General features: G+C 40.3%; 1 protein-coding gene across 1 annotated transcript in view; it reads left to right on the top strand.

Moving 5' to 3' along the window:
• The window catches only part of COL6A6 (collagen type VI alpha 6 chain), a 201,331-nt gene that overhangs the window by 126,629 nt on the left and 52,493 nt on the right, over positions 1–22,209 (top strand). The window contains exons 25-30 of the mRNA XM_089652052.1: positions 4,060–4,122; positions 5,982–6,032; positions 8,514–8,549; positions 11,349–11,411; positions 14,492–14,551; positions 16,627–16,662. Of these exons, the coding sequence (XP_089508178.1) occupies positions 4,060–4,122; positions 5,982–6,032; positions 8,514–8,549; positions 11,349–11,411; positions 14,492–14,551; positions 16,627–16,662 (309 nt within the window). The remainder of the gene's footprint in view (positions 1–4,059; positions 4,123–5,981; positions 6,033–8,513; positions 8,550–11,348; positions 11,412–14,491; positions 14,552–16,626; positions 16,663–22,209) is intronic.

Below are 22,209 nucleotides of genomic sequence, written 5' to 3'. Positions count from 1 at the left end.
TGGGAAAGAAATGGTAGTGGACCTAAGTTCGGAGCATAATATGTAGCAATACTGACATCGAAATCTAAGAGTTGCCCTACTAACAGGAGATAGCGACCCTCTGGGTCCTTAATTTCAGTGTTTAGGGTAAAGGGTGTTGTGCGATGAAAAGCTATTAACACTCCTCTGCTTTTGGTGGCGGCGGAGGCCATATAGACCTGTGGGTAACGGGGACCATAAAATTTTGGAGCGGAAATGGGGGTGAAGTGTGTTTCTTGTAAACAGACTACTTGAGCCTTAAGGGATGCAAAGGAGCGGAAGGCCTTGTTACGTTTCTGTGGTATGTTAAGACCCTGAACGTTCAGGGTGAGGATGTTTAACGAGCCCATGGGGAGAGTGTGTGGACTTTTGAGTAAAATGGCAACAACAGCTGGGGCCAAGCCTGAAGATTACCATGGGGGGCTATTTGTCTATGTAAGGGGTAGCTTGAGGTCATGGAGTCATTTGAGGGGAAAAAAGGAGAGGTATAGAACAGGAAGGGAAGTAGAAGAGAAGTGTAGGTGGCCATTCAAGGCCTAGGAGGTGGTCCCTGGGAGCACCCTAATGCAGGGTGGGCCAGGGAGCAAGGATAGCTCAAGCGCTATTAAATAGTCAATAGCACAGGAGCTAGCGTGAAGTGCGCAGATACACGGACCGTGGGGGTGACAGTATACAGATAAATATGTGATGGCGGGATCCCGGAAGAGAAACAGGTGACAAACCGAGAAAATCCAGAAAGGTTCCAGGCTCAGGCGGCATCAGTCGCACAGATGGAGCAGCATAAGTGGGGATATGAAATGTCCCATGCCGCCAGAGCCAGGACACCCTATATACAGACTGAGAGGCTGTCCAGATGGAGCAAAACAGAATATAACTCTCGAGGGTCAACGGACTCCTCGAGACACTGAATAAACAAATAATCCCATATAGCCCCAAACCTGTGGGGCAACCAAGTTCAGCCTGGTAGAGAAGAAAAACTACTGGGGTAAGAACCTCAATGCCGGTCAAAAGGGTACACCGACTGGCGTACGTGGCGAGAGAAGGATGATGGAGCATAGATCAGTCCATTGTGTCTTGAGATGATGGGCCCGGTGATGAGAAGCGCCCTCGCTTGTGGAAGCTGAGTTGGCCGTCAGTAGTACGTAAGGGGTAAGATTTCCGTGGCAAGCGGGACGTGGACCTCCGTTTGGTGCTCTCTGACAACGTTGTTGAGGAAAGTAGTTGCAAATGCCGCAGAGTATCCAGTAGGTCTTCAGGAGTCTTGCAGGTAAAGTCTCGGGTCTGGAATCGGAAACGCACTGTGAAAGGGAAGCTCCACCTATACGCTATACCATGTTGCTGAAGTGCCTGCAGGTGAGGTTTCATAGCCCTGCGTTTGGCAATAGTCATGGGGCTTAGGTCTTGGAATAGTTGGTAGGTGTGACCTTGAAACTGAAGAGAGTCCATATTGCGAGCTGCTTGGAGGAGTTGCTCTTTGCTGCGGAAGAAATGAAGCTTGGCTATAATATCACGCGGTGGGCCCTCCGTGCGTCGTGGAGCTAGCGCCCTATGAACTCTATCCATTTCTAAATAGTAAGGAATCCTCCTGCGCTCATGGGAATAATTATTAAAATACAGCTGCTGTCACTTAGCTGATACCAATAAGTGCAAAAAATTAAAATTAAAATTAGTGAAGCGCTTGTATCACATAAATACAATCATGTACCTCCATATAATGTAATTATAAATCAAAGTGACCACTATATATAATAAATGTGTGTTGACTCCCTCTAGTGGAAAGAAAAAATAGTGCCAACCAAAATATACTTCCCTATAACTAAATAACACACATTATAAAACTTAATATATAGTGCATATATCAAATATACTAAACAAAATATATATACGTGAAAACAGAATAATTGGCCACATACAATGGTGTCTAAATCATACATGAATAATATGTGCCATAAGTGAAAAAGACAATATCAAAAGTGAAAAAGATGTCCCATGCATGTGACTGTGCTTTTGGCTGGAACACACAGGTGATCTCCACTTCTAAGTGCAAGTACTCTCCTTCAAATGGCAGCAATGCCTGCTCACCTCCCCTCCTCGACCCACACAGGGCCCCAAAGCAGTTACCACCTCAGTGGTGTATTCCTCTGGCAGACTCCTTATTCCTCCTCCTCTCTTATGCAACTCATAAAAAGACAAGAAAGCCTTCCATAGTGTAGTAAATTTAATAGGCAAAGTTTAAAATTACAAAGTTTTCCACTCACATGCTCCTCTCTATAAAAAAAACATATCTACCCACAGGCTGGGAAAACGTTTTTTTTAGAGGAATACACCACTGAGGTGGTAACTGCTTTGGGGCCCTGTGTGGGTCGAGGAGGGGAGGTGAGCAGGCATTGCTGCCAAATAAATACATATTTTTTTGCTTACTGATTTTAGTAGATGCAGTTTCCCGATTTATAAGTAAGGATCATTTAGCCATTGGCTAATAAAAAAAAGGAGGAATACACGATGACTGCATCCAATAATACAATGATAAAGAGCCCACCATGGTGGTACAACATGTGCTCAACAAAGCAAATATGTCCACTTGCATATGGTAATAAGGAGCAAAGACACAGAATGACATCATTAGATACTGAAGCATGTAACGTGCATGATGTCATCATTACATGGTGCCAGTGGATGTGTAGAGCAAGGACTATAGAAGGCTGGCGTTCTGGCAGACAAGTGGCCAAATTCATTGTATACTTTGTGTGAGAGCACTTGAGCACGAAACATTGAGCATATGTAATGCTTGACAGAACTGCAAAAATAGCAAAACATGTAGGATTTTTATAGTGGGGACAACATCTTTTAGTTAGGAAATGACCTAAAATAAGAAAGAAAAGTAATTAAAGAACTGAAAACTTGAAATTAGCTAGAATAAATAAAGGCTGTAAAGTTCTCGTGTAAGAAAAGCTAATCAAGAAAAATGAAAAAAGAATAGGGAATTGACAATAATGGCGAAATAATGATAAACAAAGATGGAAGGTCATAAAGTTTCAGTCAGTTAGTGGCAACAGAAAGAAATTACTAGTTTCATGAGAATTAATAGAGAAGATAGAACGTGGGGAATAGATAATGATTTCTTCCTAAATAGAAGATATTTGCACAGTAAGAAAAACAGAAAAATAATTGATTGGGAAAATATTTTACTGAATAAGAATACGGACTAGGTTTTAATAATCTCTTTTGGGGTAGCCATGCAATTTGGTAATGTATAGTATGTCAAAAACCGTTATGCCTTATATTAAATAATACAAAAGTTATAGACTCCAGAGAGAGAGATATATTATTTTACCCCTGTACAAATCATTCGTAAGACCTCATCTGGAATATGCAGTTCAGTTTTGGGCACCAATTCACAAAAAGGACATTGGGGAACTGGAGAAAGTACTGAGAAGGGCAAACAAACTGATAAGAGGCATGAAGGAGCTCAGCTATGAGGAAAGATTAGAGGGACTGAATTTATTCTCTCTTGAGAAGAGGAGATTAAGGGGGGATATGATCAACATGTATAAATACATCAGTGGTTCATATAGTGAACTCGGTGTAGAGTTATTCACCCTGAGGTCATCACAGAGGACAAGGGGGCACTCTTTACGTCTGGAGGAAAAGAAATTTAATCTCCAAACACGGAAAGGTTTCTTCACAGTGAGAACTGTGAAAATGTGAAATAGACTCCCTCAAGAGTTGGTTCTGGCCAGCTCAGTGGATTGCTTTAAAAAAAGGCCTGGATTCTTTCTTAGATACACAGAATATAACTGGTTACTATTTATAGGTAAAGTTGATCCAGGGAATATCCGATTTCCTCTCAGGGAATCAGGAAGGTTTTTTTTCCCTGCAGGAGCAAATTGGATCATGCTTTGCTGGGTTTTTTGCCTTCCTCTGGATCAACTGTGGGTATAGGATTATAACTTTTTTTTTTATGGTTGAACTGGATGGACTTTTGTCTTTTTTCAACCACACTAACTATGTAACTATCTAAAACCTTTTTTTTTTTGACAGGGAGAACCTGGAGATTCTAGTGAAAAAGGAACCCCTGGAACAAATGGACAAAGAGGACTAGTGGTTAGATATTCAATATGTATTTATGTAAATAAATGTATTTGCTGACAGAGGCTCTAACTATTTTTTAATGCTTCTTGTATTACTGTTGGAAGGCAATTTCTTTAATGGGCAGCAGACATCAACAAAACTTTACAGAAGTTTCAAACACTTTCCACTTTGTCCAATACTGCAAATGATATTGTTCAGCATTTGACACTCCTGGAAGTGTCAGATTCCAGAGTCCCCCAACTTCTCCCTTTGGTTTCCACTGCTGGAGATTTTCTAGACAGCTTAGCTCCTTGACGCAGAAGAGTATGTTAAAATAAAGTGGCTAATTTACAATAAATTGAGTGGAAACTATCTTCAGTTATTTAGTCTTGAAAAGAAAATGTATGTTTACTTTTTTCATCTGCACATTACTGGCTACTCAAAGGAAACAGGGTTTTGCTTTTAAGACTACTGAACAATTGAAGTGAATATGTTCATACAGTTTATTTTGTGAAGATTTTCAATTCCTTTAGTAATTCAGCCCAACTACAGTATATCAGAAACACAGTAAGTGAATGTTTTTTTAAGTCAAATTACTTGTAGATTTGCATTATAAAATGGAGCAGTAAAGCGCAACCATTTTGTGCACTGCAAAACAAGAAACAGAGCCTACACTAAAGCATATATCCACTCAGGGATGGACTGACAACTCATGGGGCCCCCGGGGCAATAAGGGATGATGGGGCCCCTGTGTCCTTGCCCAAACTCAAAAAAGCCTATGAAAAAGGTACCAGGGGCATCTCATGGGGCCCCCTACTGACCCCATGCCCTCAGGCAGTGCCTGAGTTTCCAAATGGTCAGTCCGCCCCTGTATCCACTTTATTGTATAGAAAAGCAACTTAAAGTGTTAATAAACCCAGGACCCTGCATTCACTATATCTGGTCCCCCACAGTACACAGAACATGGAAGTGCAATTATTTTAGTAAATATAAACTGCTAAATACCTTTTCTCATCAGCAGTTAGAGCAGTCTTGTGACTTCTATCAGTGTCCAGCAGAGCACATGTTAAAGCTTGTAGGAGGAGTTTTCTTTCTGCTCTAGGAGGATGCAAAATACCTGACCGCTGTCTGGACAGTGCTGATTGGCCCTGTGCTGATCACATGCACCCTACCAAGAAAAAACAAACCTCTCTAGCAATACACACTAAACAGAGCATGTACATGTGGCTACGGGTTCAGTCTCTCTTATCAGGTGGACATTTGAACAAGAGGAGGGGCAGAAAAGACAGGATCAAGCGGCCTTTTTACACTATGCAGAGGATTAACCCCTGTGAGTATAACAAGCATGCTTTACTGCATATGCAGACTGATTTTACTGCTGTGGGTTTAGTAATACTTTAAAAACACTATACTGTATGCAGTTATGATTAAGCACTAAGGTTAGCATACAGAATGGTGTTTTTAAGCTACTTTTCTATACAATAAAGTGGACATGTGCTTTCGTGCAGCCTCCCAGACTTTCCTTTGACCTACAAAAGTTGCGTGAACTGGGCCGGCACACAAACTGAAGGAATGTGGAGTGTGGGAGTGGCGAGCCTAACTGGAGCAGCGCCACCTTCTCGGTCTAAGAAACAGAGCCTGTTTATGTAATGGGCATATATTGCCTATTTGCATATGTAGATTTACAAAGTAGACAAAGAAAATGTTTTAAAATATTATTAGACAATAATAAGATCACTTACTTTAATCTGGTTCCCTTTATCTAAAAAAAAATAAAAAATAAAAAAAATTACTATACATTTCTATTAAACAACAGGAAGAGTCTTGATTTATAAACATCTGTGTTCCTCAAATGTATATAATTAAATTTAGAACTTTGCATGTTTTAAAAGGGAGAAGATGGAAAGCCTGGCTTTGGAAAAACTGGCAAAAATGGAATAAAGGTGAATATAATACAATACTAATTGATTTTAACTTGTGTGGAGATGTGATTCATGCAAACCAGGATATCTCCTGGAGTCAATTGCTGTGTTCCATGCTGATCTCTTTGAACTCTTGGCAGCTATGGTAGCCAGTGTTGGTGGGTTAGTTGTGTCCTTCAGATAGTAAATCCCCTTTATTTCCTCTATTGAAAAACTCTTCCCAGGTATAAGGTCCTCTCCATCCTCCTATATCCACCCCCCCTACATTCATAGTACCCCCTCTATACCACCTCCCATAGGCTCAGATACTCAGGCACCAGGCAGACTGCTCAGGTTAGTAATTATAATGTGATGTGGGCTCTTCAGGTTTTGCCACCTCTGGATCATCTCATCATCTTAGCAGAAGATTACCCTTGGGCACAACAAAGTACAGGAGAGCTGCTGCCCTGTTCCCCCAGGGGGTGTTGATGGATCCTTGCATGCTGGAGGTGTTGAAGGGCAGATTTGATGGCAGTCTAGTACCACCCACATGGATGAAAAATATATTTTAAATATATTTTAAAAATATTCTTCTCAAATATATTAACATATATTTGAAATACTACAATTTTGGCTGTATTCAATATATTTCAAAAATATATTTATATATATATCTATGTGTGTGTGTGTTTTTTATATATTAAAACATATATGAAAAATATTTGTAAAAATACATTTTAAAACATGTTTTTGAAAATACATTTAATCTACATTTTTGGAATGCATTTACAAATATATGTAAAAATATTTGTTAAAATTACTTTTTATATGTAATAAAAAATCTGAAGAATTTATTTAAAAAATATCATTTTAAAATGCCTTTAGAAAATATATTTAAATTTACTTTTTTTTAGAATACATGGTAAATATATTAGCGTAGACCACATGTCACATGTATAATTGTTTGTCTTAATATTTTGGAAATATATTTCTCTTCCATGTGGGCAGGCAGTGGGAGAACTGGGGTTTCCTAATTATTTGGAAAGAACCAATTGTTATTGTTTCAGTTAAGCTGCCATTGGTTCAGTCTAACTTCTCCTCCCACTGAGTTCCAGAGTTGCTCAGCGACCAATAGAATGCTTAATAGCTCCTACTGAAGTGAAGCTTGCAGTAGAGCAGGGGTCCCCAAACTTTCTAAACAAAGGGCCAGTTTACTGTCCTTCAGACTTAAGGGGGACCTGTCTGTGGGCATTGGGATTAGAACAGGTGCTGATGTTAGTGGGAATACAAAATGCCACATCTTTGGTGTTAGTGGAAGGAAAAGTGGACCATTGTTGGTGTCATTGGGCCTCACTGTTGGTGATATTGGGAGGAATTGTACACCATCTTTGGTGTCATTGGGAGTATTTCTGCCCCTTCATTGGTGTCAGTGTGGGGGGGTGGAATTATGCCTCATTGTTGGTATCAGTGGATGAAAATAGTGCCCCAAGCAAAATAAAAGCAAGCAGGGGGCCGCATCTGGTGGCCCCCGGGGCTGCTGTTTGGAGACCACTGCAGTAGAGGACCACTGCTCTAATGTGCTAATGTAGAGTATCGGCACGTTCCAGCAGTAGAAAAAAAAAAAAGACCTAGGTGTAGTCATGTATTCAGTTAATGCTATTAGCTATATTTTGGATAATTTTTGATCGGGGTTTATTACTTCATAAGATAATGATAAATTAACAATGTATGCTATCTTATGGAGACTGACACTTTTCATTTTATTTTATAAAATCTGCCTATATCAGTTCAAATGTCTAAATCACTGGTCCTCAAACTTCGGCCCGGGGCTGGACATGGCCCTTTGCATGCCTTTATCTGGCCCTTGTGGCACTATTCCTCCCACTGATATGAAACACTATTCTTCCAACTGACGCCAACGATGGGGCACCATTTCTCCAACTGACCCCAACAATGTGGCACCATTTCTCCAATGGACGCCAACAATGGGGCACCATTTCTCCAACTGACCCCAACAAAGTGGCACCATTTCTCCAACGGACGCCAGCGATGGGGCACCATTTCTCCAACTGATGCCAACAATGTAACACCATTTCTCCAACTGTCATCAACAATGGGGCACCATTTCTGCAACTGACGCCAACAATGGGGCATCATTTCTCCAACTGACACCAACAATGGGGCACAATTTCTCCAACCTACATCAACAATAATGGGGCACCATTTCTGCAACTGACGGCAACAATGAAGCACCATTTCTCCAACTGACATCAACAATGGAGTACAATTTCTCCAACTGATGCCAACAATGGGGCACTATTCCTCCCAATGATACCATGTGGTGCCTATGTGGCAATGTTTACTGATGCCAGGAATATTTCTACTCCTGCTGGCCCTCTTAAAATCTGAAGGACAATAAACTGGCCCTTTGTTTGGAAAGTTTGGAGATCCCTGGTCTAAATTAAGTACTGTATCTGGTAAATGCCTTATACATAAAGAATCTTTATTCGTTTTTATCCCTAGGGGGAACGTGGATTTCCAGGAAACAGTGGCTTAAAGGTAGTTAACTTTTTATTTATGCATTTGTTTATTTATGAAAGGTAGTTGTGTTCATTTTTGTGTATGTTTATGAAATCTGATTAGCTGTTCTATCATGTTTAATGAAACTGTGCTTCAAATGTGCAAGTGTTTGCAAATGTTTCTCTATGGTACAGCATACGCTTGCAGCAAAGTTGTTTTTAACAGCTCAGGTTTTTACAGAGAGTAGGAAATGTAGCAATAAGGTTAGGCTGGCCATACATGGGTCAAAATTTGACCGATTTTTCATCTGAAAATTGGACCTAAGAAAAATTGGCTGATTTTCGCTCTGTTAGTGGGTCAATGGCACCGGCCGATTTTCATGGTTCCTCCCCTTTTCAGTGATCGGGCATGTTCGTGAAAAACTACGGATTTTCGACACAATGATGGTCAAATCGTAGGTAATTTTTCCAAAAAGAATATGTGCATGAGTCGTGACCTGGAAGGAATAGAAGTTTCGCCTGTTATATGGGGTGAAATTTATGACTTGGTCGCCCGATTTTTGAAATCATTGATGGCACCATTGGATTACCAAATGAACAAAGTTTTTGATTTTCGGACGAAAAAGTCATTCAGAATTCGAACCATGTATGGCCTGCATTAAACTAAACTCCAGCCAAATATAACAAATACACAGGTGAAATAGACACGTGAGCTGTTTTACCTGAAATGAAGTGCAGGTTGCATAGTCATTAATTATACACACCAATATTCCCAGTTGCAGTGATGTGTCTGCTTAACATCATCACACAGCTGACATCCCACCTGTATAGTCCTCCATACAACACTGTGCATGAACTGAGTCCGAATTCTTCTGCATGAAGGATTATGGAAAGTTAAAACCAAATTTTGATCAGTTATACCAGCAGTACTTTATATTGCTTTTCATTTTTTTTGGATAATTGAAGTAAATGGTATTTGTTGTGCTTGGCAGTGTTTTTCCTAAAATTTTAGTCTAGGTTCACACCTATGCAGGCTGCGTTTGAGGCGTTTCTGCTCTTTGTATTTTTGTACTTGCGTTTGTACCGCGTTTGTGATGCGTTTTGCAGGGGTGGGGTTAATTTTTTTTATTGTTCTTGTTGCTAGGCAGATCTAAAATGGAAAATGCATAAAAAACGCGGCAAAAACAAAATGCATGCTTTTCTGCAGTGTTCCGATTGAAGTCTACCAAAAACGCAACATTTTGCGTTCAAAAAAGTCCATGACCCTTTCCAAAAATGCAGGTGAAAATGCGTAGCTGTGAACCTGTTCAGTCATGTTTATGAATGCATTCTATGCATTCAGATCAAAAAACCTTCTGTGCTGCAGAATCCCCTCAGTCCCCCCTTGTTCTTACCTGAGCCCGATCCGATCCAGCATTGAGCACAAGAGCAGCGGCTCTTGCTGCTGTCTCCCTATTACTAGACAGATTGATAGCAGCGGGAGCTGTTGGCTCCCGCTGCTATCAATCAAATGCTGCGCTGAGCGAGCAGGGGGGTGGGGCCGAGCCTCCAACTCTGTGTAAATTAATGCAGAAAGGGCCGCTTGGGAGCGAGCGCGCATGGGTGCCCCTATGGAAAGTGACTTTCCATGGGGGCACTCACCAAACAGGAGGAGCCTGAAGTGCCGGCAGGGGAAGAAGAGCAGGTAAGTATATTATTATTATACAGGATTTATATAGCGCCAACAGTTTGCACAGCGCTTTACAAACTGAAGGTAGACATTACAGATACAATACAATTTGGTATAAGAGGAAACAGAGGGCCCTGCTCGTTAGAGCTTACAATCTAGGACAGGGGTAGGCAACCTGTGGCTCTCTAGCTGTTGTGGAACTACATTTCCCATGAGGCATTGCAAAGATTATAAAACTGACAGTTACAGCTGTGACTTCCAGAGGCATGATGGAACTTGTAGTCCTGCGGCTCTCAGGTTGCCTACCCGTGATCTAGGAGATATAATATGTTTGTTATTTTAATTTAAAAAAAGGAAGCTTTAATGTTGCTTTAAATTCATTGTAAACCCTCACCTTGTTAAACAACCCATTCAGTTTAAAATAGAAATGAAAGGCAAAACATTCATGTATAGATATTTTAAAAAAATATTACAAATACTTTTTAAAAAAAAGGGGAAAAAAGTTAAGTACATAACTCTGTTCTCAGCTGTAAACGAGCAGGGGGAGGAGAAACAGCAGTACACTGATTTTCCCAGTGAAAGGCGTGTCAGGACAAGTTTTATCAATGGAGGAGAGCAGACTGTGTTTCCAGCATAGCTAGAGAACTGACCACTCTGTGCTCTGCTGCCTAGAGTGGTCAGTTTTTAATAGGAGCTGAGAGACTGACAGGAACACCAGGTATTTCACACAAAGAAAGCAATGCAAAGAGAACAGGATACTTTTTCATACAAGTACATGGTACAGGAGGCACATATCAGGAATAGGAAATGTTAGGTTTATATATTCTTTAAATAACTAATTGCTATCCTGTAATTGATTTTAAATTAATAATTGCTATCCTTGATTTTAAATTAATAATTGCTATCCTTGATTTTAAATTAATATTTGCTATCCTTGATTTTAAATTAATATTTGCTATCCTTGATTTTAAATTAATATTTGCTATCCTTGATTTTAAATTATTAATTGCTATCCTTGATTTTAAATTAATATTTGCTATCCTTGATTTTAAATTAATATTTGCTATCCTTGATTTTAAATTAATAATTGCTATCCTTGATTTTAAATTAATAATTGCTATCCTTGATTTTAAATTAATAATTGCTATCCTTGATTTCAATGATTTACAGGGAGCACAAGGAGATCCTGGAGTATCTGGGAATCGTGGACCAAAGGGAGCCCCGGGAAGAACAGTAAGTATACCTTGTCAGTTATAAATATGTTAAGAAAAAATAAATGTCTTGGGATCTAAAGACAACAATTCACCTTTTCATTGTGTATTCTAGAACAGGCTAGAAAGTTACAAATTGTAGCTGGTTGGTTGCTGTTAGCAAGTCAGGAGTCTGAGGAATAATGGCCTTCTCAGTATTAAAGATTGCTTAAACTTCTATATAATTGAACTGCCAGGGAGGTGTACAAGCCTTACCAGGGGCGGACTGACAACTCATGGGGCAATAGGGGATCATGGGGCCCCTGTGTCCTTGCCCAAACTCAAAAAAGCCTATGAAAAAGGTACCGGGGCATCTCATGGGGCCCCCCCCGGGCAATAGGGGATCATGGGGCTCCTGTGTCCTTGCCCAAACTCAAAAAAGCCTATGAAAAAGGTACCAGGGGCATCTCATGGGGCCCCCTACTGACCCCGGGCCCTCAGGCAGTGCCTGAGTTTCTAAATGGTCAGTCCGCCCCTGAGTCTTACACTGGTAGCACAGGACTTATATCTTTTAGTGTGTGCTCCACTTTTGCTTCTACATTAAGCTTGGGTTCACACTGATGTGGTGCAGCACATCGCATGTGATTTGCACAGGGACCGCACCGCATTCCTGTGCAAATCACATGTGATTTCTGTGCGGTGCAGTTTGAGCCATACATTTTGTATGGCTCAGATCACACCATATTAGCACCAAAATAGTGCAGGACCCTTTTTTTGTCCGCACCAGAATCAAATCGCATAGGTATGCACACGATGTGCGATTCTGCACATTGCACTGCGTATTGCAAACCGATTTTGGGGTGTTGTTAACTTAACATACACATACGCAGCGGTTCGCATGAACAGGGTACGATCGTAATGCGGTGTGGAAATCGCACAGAATTCCGCACCGCACCACATCAGTGTGAACCCAGGCTGAAAGTTCCAATTCTGTTGCTGTTCCATATCCATTAGGACCTTAGGTCACATTTTCAGTAAAAGCAAATACTGCAGAATGATGTTGATTTTATTAATTCATTTTATTCTGTTAAAGTACAGATCTGACCAATAAAAATACTTTCCAACACTGAATTTTAATTACTGATTCTGTTATTAATTAGAAGATCTATGCTGAATACAATTTTAAAACCTAACTGCAAACGACATTTCAACAAAGAACTACCATATTCAATGTAAAAATCTATAATCAATGATTATTCATAAGGAGAAACTGTGCTAAGACAAATACAGAAACTACTTTTGTTGACTTCCATCTAAGAATATTAGTAACCTAGCTATCACATTGATCTGATAACTTGTTTTGAGTTACTGACCAGTAGCAAGTCTGTAACACAGTAGTTCTGACTTCACTGGCTGCATACTTGTTTCAGGTAAGTAACTTAGAAAGTACTGAAGTCAATGGGTTAGCAGAATAGGGAGGAAACCAGCATTTTCAGATAAGGATCAGCAATGGCTACCTCCATGTTTCTTTCAGTACAGGATCCTTTAAGTCTAGGTTCACACCTATGCATTTTCTGTTTTGCAGAAACGCACAGCAGTCCATTTAATATGATTTCCTATGGAACAGGTTCACATCTCCACATTTTCACCCGGTGCGTTTTTTGGAAAGGGTCAGCCTGGGTTCACGCTTATGCGGTGCGGCATATCGCATATGATTCTCACAGGAACTACACCGCATTCATGTGCAAATCACATGCAAATTCTGTGCGGTGCGATTAAAGCCATACATTTTGTATGGCTAAAAGCGCACCACATTTGCACCAAAAAGGTGCAGGACCCTTTTTTTGCTCTGCACTAGAATCGGATCGCATGGGTATTCGCACCCATGCAATCCGATTCTGCACATTGCACTGCATTTTGCGGACCGATTTTGGGGTGTTGTTAACTTAACATACACACCTGCATCGGTTCGCATGAACGGGGTGCAATTCTGATGCGGTGCGGAATTCACGCAGAAACCGATGCGAATTCCACACCGCATCAGTGTGAACCCAGGCTAAGGGACTTTTTTAAATGCAGACTGTTGCGTTTTTTTGGTTCTAATGGAGATGCTGCAGAAAAGTATGAAGTGCATTTTTGATGCGTTTTTGATGCATTTTGTGTTTCATTCTGCCCAGCAACAAGTTGAAAAAACGCAAAACGCATTAAAAACACGTGGAAAAACGCACTGCAGAAATGGATCAAATACAAATTGCATAGGTGTGAACCTAGCCTAAAACAAATCCTGCCATTAAAAAAAAAACTGCCGTAAGTAAAGTCACATGACTACAGCAGCTCCTAAATCCTTGTGTTAAAGCTAAATCCCTGACCTTTCAATCAAGAAAAGCTTCAGTACTTCCTGATACTGCCGAAGCTTCCTATTGGTCAGTGAGGTTGCCCATAATAAAGATGGGTCAATAGGAATGTAAGGGGCACAGGGAGGCAGCAAGCTCTGACCAGTGGTGTATTTGGGTTTTGTTGTGCTGCCCTAGGCAACACACAAATTGGACGCCCCCCCCTCCTTGACGGAGAGAGCCTGACACCGACCAACCCCCTCCATCCCCCCACCAAACAGAGCCTTCCCTTAAGCCCCCCCCCCCCCGGCGACAAAGAGAAAGACACTCACCTTCACAGATCTGGCCATCCCCAAGGACCACCAGTTGGGCTCTGCATACACCATACAGCCTTTTTCGGATCCCACCTGGTCCCCATGCTGCATATCTCCCTTCTTCTTGGGGGCAGTGCTGCCCCCCTAAAAAATGCCACCCTAGGCAAATGCCTTGTTTGCCTTGTGGTAAATACACCCCTGGCTCTGACTCCTGTAATGACAGCTGCTCTTTAAGTCACTCCATGAACAGTATAATCTACCGTAATTCTTGTGGGTTTTAATATTTTAAAAAAAACATCATCCAATTAAGTTCAATTACATTTGATTTTGCAAAGCTTTCTTTATGGTGCTAGATTTTTATTTTCCATAAAAACATGTTTTTGTGTTTTTATTATATCATTAATAATTTATTCTTTAACAAGTACAACATCTGCCGGTTTCGTATTTCAAATACTTTCTTACTTTTATAACCTCAGGTAACCTCAGGTATAGGAAGACCCGGTGATCCAGGACAACCAGGACCTCGTGGACGAAGGGTAACTTCCCATTTTTATTATGTCCCTCTTTGCAGAGTTGATCAAAGGCTGTTATCATTTTAGGTTGGATCTCAGAGGGGGGGGGGGGGCACTGAAAATGCAGTGATAACTTGTTACTTAAATATATTTAATAAGATAAACCTGTGCTGAACCTAAAAAAAGGCTTGTGCCTTAGCATAGCAAGATCTCTAGGAGGAAACGAAGACTGTCCAGAATATTATACTGTATATAAATATACAGCATGTACTGTATATTGGAATATGGGGGCCCGCATCTTCATTAAAGTGTTACTAAACCCTGGACCCTGCATTCACTATATCTGGTCTCCCACAGTACACAGAACATGGAAGTGCAATTATTTTAGTAGATATAAACTGCTAAATACTTTTTCTCATCAGTAGTGTATAGCAGTTTTGTGATATTTATCAGTGTCCAGCCAAGCACTGGTTAATCTTGTAGGACGAGTTTTCATTCTCCTCTGACTGTGCTATGAGGCTGCATGACCCCTTACCCTCTGCCTGGGCAGTGCTGATTGGCCCTGTGCTGATCACATACACTGTCCCAAAGGAAAAAAAAAACTCTCTAGCAGTACACACCAAACCGAACATATGAAGAGTGACTCCTAGAGCTCTGTGCTATCAGCAGATGGATTGGGGACAGTAGAAGAAGGGGAGGATCAGAGAAGACAGGATCAAACATCCTTTTTAAACAATGCAGAGGATTAACCCCTTAGGTTCCACAGTGAGTATAACAAGCATGCGTTTCTCATAAGTCCCATGAGGCATTGTGGTAGCACCCAGATATTGTAGAGTTCCCCTTTAAACTGTAACATTTCTAGCAGCCTCTAGTTGTAAAGCAAAGTTTTCAGCTCACTCCCCCTCCCTTATTTCCTGTGACTATTATGTACCAGCTCGTAGCTGGGACCCTTATCTGCAGCTGCTGTCCAAGGTTATTCTGCAGAGTTTAGAAAGCCTGTTGAAAATATAGAAAGTGAGAGAGGAATGTATGTATTGTGACGTAATTGTTGGTATATATGCTTGTAAGAAGTTGTCTATAACTCACTGAGCAGATGAGTTTTGATGCGTTTTACCACATTCCAGTACAGTTCTGTGCAGAGAAAATGCAGCATGTTCTACTTTTTATTTCTGCAACCTGAACCCACTGGAACTGCAAGCACTGATGTGAACTATGAAATTGATAACCATATGGGCCGGTTCACACTATAGAAACGCAGTCCAGATGTGTTCAAAACGGGCGAACTGACCATTTGGAAACTTGGGCATTGCCCGAGGACCCGGGGTCAGTAAGGGGCCCCATGAAATGCCCCTGGTACCTTTTTCATAGGCTTTTTTGAGTTTGGGCAAGGAAACAGGGGCCCCATGATCCCTTATTGCCCGGGGGCCCCATGAGTTGTCAGTCCGCCCCTGGTTCCAAATGCGTTTCTGCATGCACGTTTTGGTGTTTTTGATGCGTTCCGGTGCATTTTTTATGAATTCCAGTTAATTTTTTCTTCAATTTAAATAGAGATGTGTGCGTTCCAGTGCATTTTGGTACGTTCCAGTGTGTTTTTGATGCGGTTTACCACATTCCAGTACAGTTCTGTGCAGAAAAAATACAGCCTGTTCTACTTTTTTTTCTGCAACTGGAACGCACTAGAACTACAAGCACTGATGTGAACTATGACATTGACAACCATATAACCTACTTTCTGTGCGTTTTGGATGCAGAAAAAAAGCAACTGAAATGCATGAAGTGTAAACTGGCCCTTATGGTATAAAGTCAGTTAAATTGCAAAATTACAAATTTCCAGTGATCACTAAAAGGAAGGGAATTTTAGGGAGAATCAACCCCCCAATCTATGAGTTTCATATCCTATTTTTTAAAATATAATCCTAGCTGGCATTCACCTCCATCAACATATTGACAATGAGTGTATCAATTGCTTGGTCTCGCTGCTTTCCTGCAAGTACAAGTAAAACATACAGGAAGAATAATATTTATGGGAATTGTTGTTGCTGTCATCAAATTGTATATAAAATAAACAATGCTTTCTTTTTATTTTTGTTTGCATACAGGGAGGAAAAGGGGATAAAGGTCAAACTGAACAATCCGTATGTACTGCTTATAAATACTAAGTTGTTTTAAAAAATGTAATATAGATCACTGCAATATAGATCATCCATTTTCTGTGTTGGGACTCTGGGGTTCCAATCTATAAGCACAGGACATTTATTTGTCACTGCAGAGGAACATGGCCGCAGGAGAGGTAAGTAAGCAAACAAACAGTAGCAGTTAGGGTTGGGGGTGGTTTGGTTTGCAGGAAGTTCATGTAAAGAATGCCTTTAGAACATTTTTCCTTCAGCCAGGATCTCTGTGCCTGAGGGCCCATTCACACTGCTGCATTGTAAATTGCGACATGCATTTTTGTAAAATGCATATTGCATTTTTAGCCAATTTTTTATGTGTTCTATTAAAATCTAACTAATAAGCGTTTTAGATGCGTTTTTTATTCATCCTTGATTATCTAGGTAAAATTGGCTTGTACTTAAAAATAAACTTTTGGTTCACCGGAGACACTTTTACTATGTGTAAGGATGGGCTGTGGGTCTATATCATGACATGCCTTATGGGATTGTTGATCTACGGGTTACCCCATTGACTGATCCTGCACGTACTATATTCTAAGCCAGTGGTTCTCAACCTGTGGATCACGACCCCTTTGGGGGTCGAACAACCCTTTCACAGGGGTCCCCTAAGACCATCAGAAAACACATATTTCCGATGTGTAAAGAGCAGCTACTGTGTAGAAAGCAGCTGCTGTGTTGAAAGCAGCTACTCTGTTAAAAGCAGCTACTGTGTTGAAAGCAGCAGTATTGAAGGTAAAACGACACTCATGAATTATAATTACTGGGTAAATAATTTTATGGTTGGGGGTCACCACAGCATGAGGAACTGTATTAAAGGGTCACGGCATTAGGAAGGTTGAGAACCACTGTTCTAAGCCTTATTGCTACCTTTCTGGCTTGGCTAATACTTACTGAGGTGACCCAAGTGAAACTTTTTATTACCTATACATTCTATTGTCACTTAACCCCTTACTCCCCCCCAGATTTTTTTTTTTTCTTTCTTTCTTCTCCTTCCCCCATATTCCCCCCACCACCTCATTCTACATATCCTTTTCTTGCTGTTCTTCTTTCAGACCTCCTTTTCTTTTCACACCTGTTCTACCACCCTATCATTCATTCTTCACCATCCAAATAGAGCATTTACTTCCACACAGATATGAACTGCAACTATATCACTCACTCAAGCGATAAATACGTAAACCATGACTTTCACAGCATCCAAGGCTTTCCCTTCCCTAACCTCCATATCACCTTATCACTTAGAATTGCTGACATTCAAGCAGTGACAACATATACATACATAGAGCCTCTTTCCTCTGCATATCCACTGGTCTACATTATATGTCTGACGTAATGTTCTTCCCCATTTTGACTTGTATTACTGTTTATAATATGTCCCGTCTGCGAAACGGGAGGCAACATGTCATGTTTATGTCATGACTGTGATCTATAGCTGTATATGCTCTATCTGCTATTTTGTTTCTTCTTATATTTAATAAAGTATTTTTGGAAAGAAAAAAAAAAAACTTTTGGTGCGTTTTTTATGCTTTTCCATTGATTATAATGGAAAATGTGTTTTTGGCGCATTTTTTTAAAAAGCGCACCAATGATTCAGCAAGCAGGACTTTTTAAAAATGTAGTTTAAAAATATCCATTTCGGAGATGTGAGGAGATAAATAGAGTTAAAAGGGAACTATTTTTCATGAGGTTTTGTCACACTTGGAAAATGCCTTTGACCCTAGGTTCACACCTATGCGTTTTCTGCAGTGTTTTGCGTGCATTTTCTACACATTTTCATCCGGTGCATTTTTTTGAAACGGTCAGGGACTTTTTGAATGCAAAAAACTGCGATTTTGGTTTTATAGGCTTCAAAGGAAACATTGCAGAAAAGCATGTATTGCGTTTTTGATGCATTTTGCGTTTTAAATGCATTTTTGATGCATTTTGCGTTTGAAATCTGCCTAGCAACAACAAAACTTAAAAAAAAAAAAACCCCAAAACGCAGCAAAAGCACGGCAAAAATGCAGGTGCAAAACTCAATGCAGAAATGGCTCAAACACAACCTGCATAGGTGTGAACCTAGACTTAACAAACACTTTACTCCTGCGCTAGGAAAGGACTCAGTAGACCCAATAGGAATGTTCTGGAATTTTCTGGAATATGCACTGCTTGCTGCCCTCAACAGACCGGGGTGGTCCGAATACACTGGATACAAATGGAGAAACAGAAAAAGGGCGCACCGACCTAGTGCATTATCGGTTAAAATAATTTATTAAAGAAACAAAAATAGGTATCATACTCACAATGGACATAATAACACAGGCATGTCAAACTGAACAAGGTGTATGATCCAAACAACATCTGAGTCCATACAATGGAACCCTGGATGACCAACTGGCTAACGCGTTTCGAGGACACAACCTCTTCCTCAGGGCCAAACGGAGGAAGAGGTTGTGTCCTCGAAACGCGTTAGCCAGTTGGTCATCCAGGGTTCCATCGTATGGACTCAGATGTTGTTTGGATCATACACCTTGTTTAGTTTGACATGCCTGTGTTATTATGTCCATTGTGAGTATGATACCTATTTTTGTTTCTTTAATAAATTATTTTAAACGATAATGCACTAGGTCGGTGCGCCCTTTTTCTGTTTCTCCATTTGTATCCAGTGAACCTAGACTTAGGCTGGCCATACACTATACAATTTTCTGTACAATTTCTGCCCAATTTCCTTTAGATTTACCTTCAACTATGTAGTGCAAGAGCCTGCCTAATTGAATACAATTGAAAGTGTTGTTAGGTTTGACCTCATATTATATGGTTTTTGGTAAATCTAAACCAAAAATTTCAAGAAAATTGTATAGTGTATGGCCAGCCTTAGGTTTGACCTCCTATTATATGGTTTTTGGTAAATCTAAACCAAAAATCTCAAGAAAATTGTATAGTGTATGGCCAGCCTTATGCAGGCCATAGACGGGTCATTTATCGGCCGAATTTTCGTCCGCACAAAAAAAATCGGCCGATATTCACGCCGTTAGTGGGGCCAGCCCGTCGGCTGTTTTTCGCAGATCTTCACATTTATTTTTAGCGGTCATGCTGGAAAATCCACGAAAAATGGCCATTTTTTTCTCGTGGACATTGGTGGCAGCATCAGCAACGGGGCAGACCAATTTTTCTTTTATCGGCCGAAAATTCGGCCAATAAACAGCTCGTCTATGGTCTGCATTTGGCTCCGTTCACACCAGTGCGTTTTTAGGGCTTTTTGCAGAAACGCACTACAGTCCATTTAACATAGTGTCCTATGTAACATGTTCACATCTATGCATTTTTGAGTTGCTGCATTTTTGGAAAGGGTCAGGGACTTTTTTGAATGCAAAAAGCAGTGTTTTTGGTTCTATAGACTTCAAAGGAAACATTGCAGAAAAGCATGTATTGCGTTTTTGCTGATTTTTTGATGCGTTTTGCGTTTAAATCTGCCTAGCAACAAGAAAAATTTAAAAAAATAAAAAAAAAAACCTTAAAACGCGGCAAAAAAGCAGGTGCAAAAACACAAAACAAAATGCAATGCCGAAATAGCTCAAACACAACCTGCATAGGTGTGAACCTAGACTTAGGCTGGCCATACACTATACAATTTTCTGTTCAATTTCCGACCAATTTCCTTTAGATTTACCTTTCACTATGTAGTGAAAGGTCCCGCCTAATTGGATACAGTTGAAAGTGTTCAGGTTTGACCTCATATTATATGGTTTTTGGTAAATCTAAAGCAATTTTCTAAAGAAAATTGTATAATGTATGGCCAGCCTTAGGCTCCATTCACACCAGTGCATTTTTTTGTGCTTTTTGCAGAAACGCGCTACAGTCCATTTAACATGGTTTCCTATGGAACATGTTCACATCTATGCATTTTTGAGCTTCTGTGTTTTGGCTACAGTAGATTTCAATGGAGAATCTGCTGAAATGCATGGTAGTGCGTTTTTGTCACGGTTTTATATTTATATTCTGCTCAGCAACAAAAAAAATTGCAGTTAAAAAAAAAGCTGAACAAAACGCAAAATGCGGTAAAAACACATCAAAAACACATCACAAAAACGTGTGTAGAAAACCGTAAAATGAACTGCAAAAAGCAATGCAAAACGCTCAAAAAGCAAACTACATAGGTGTGAACAGAGCCTTAGGCTAAGTTCACACCTATGAAGTTTTCATTCTATCTATTTCTGTGGTGCGTTTTTGCTATTTTCCACACGTGTTTTTGCTGTATTTTGCATTTTTTGTCTTGTTGCTTGGCAGATTAAAACGCAAAACACAGCAAAAAGGCACTACATGCTTTTCTACAGCATTTCCATTGAGGTCTAAAGAACCAAAAACGCAATTTTTTGCTTTTTAAAAAATGACCTGACCCTTTCCAAAAAATGCACCAGGTGAAATCACAGAGATGTCAATGGGTCCCATAGGAAATTATGTTAAATGGACTGTACTGCGTTTCTGCAAAAAGCTGCGGAAAAGCTTAGGTATGAACCTGGGGTAATATGGCAAAGCTAATCTAATCCTATCATTTAAAAAGCCACCTACATTAAGCCCTGGTTCACACTGATGCGGTGCGGAATTCACAGCGTTTTCTGTGCGAATTCCGCACCCCATTCATACGAACTGACGCGGGTGTGTATGTTATGTTAACAGCACCCCAAAATCGGTCCGCAAAATGTGGTACGATGTGCAGAATCAGATCGCATAGGTGTGAATACTCATGCGATCCGATTCTACTGTGAACCAAAAAAAGGATCCTGCATACCAAAGTGTGTGGCTCCAATGGCACCGCACACAATTTGCATGTGATTTGCACAGGGATGTGGTGCTGTTCCTGTGCGAATCACATGAGATATACCGTACCGCACAAGTGTGAACCTAGCCTCAGAGTATGGTGAACAAAAACCAACAAGGGCGCACTCCCATCGTACATTAACGTGGTACACCACGTATTTATTGAAAAATTATAGATAAATACTCACAAACCAAAAGGGATAAAAACAGAACAGGTGATCCGTAAGGACAGTCCAATGGAATCAAAGACCTTGTAAGGGATAGGCTAACGCGTTTCGGGAGACGAACCCCCTTCCTCAGAGCTAAAATGTAGACCTGCTAGTTCAACTTAAGTAGGCCAATGAATGGTGTAAAGAAATGAACACACCTCCCTTCCCACACACGCAACTGGCCACCCAATCAAGGAACAGTCAATCAAAACAGACAAGAGAAAAAAAAATATATTGAAAATAAGTGTATCAATGAGAAAAATAAAGAAGAAGAATGATAATGGTATCATAATTTTATATTTTTTTTATATTATTTTTATTAATTTTTTTTATTTATTTATTTATTTTTAGGGGGCCCCATGAGATGCCCCTGGTACCTTTTTCATAGGCTTTTTTGAGTTTGGGCAAGGACACAGGGGCCCCATGAGTTTTCAGTCCCTGGTCCTCGTACGAAAATTTTTGTACAATTTTCTTATAGTGTGTACAGGGTATGAGACACAATAGT

The sequence above is a fragment of the Staurois parvus genome, unplaced genomic scaffold (genome assembly GCF_062004578.1).
Source record: "Staurois parvus isolate SC_StPar_1 unplaced genomic scaffold, SC_StPar_1.0 ptg000670l, whole genome shotgun sequence".
Classification (NCBI taxonomy): Eukaryota; Metazoa; Chordata; class Amphibia; order Anura; family Ranidae; genus Staurois; species Staurois parvus.
This window is presented reverse-complemented; position numbering and strand designations above follow the sequence as displayed.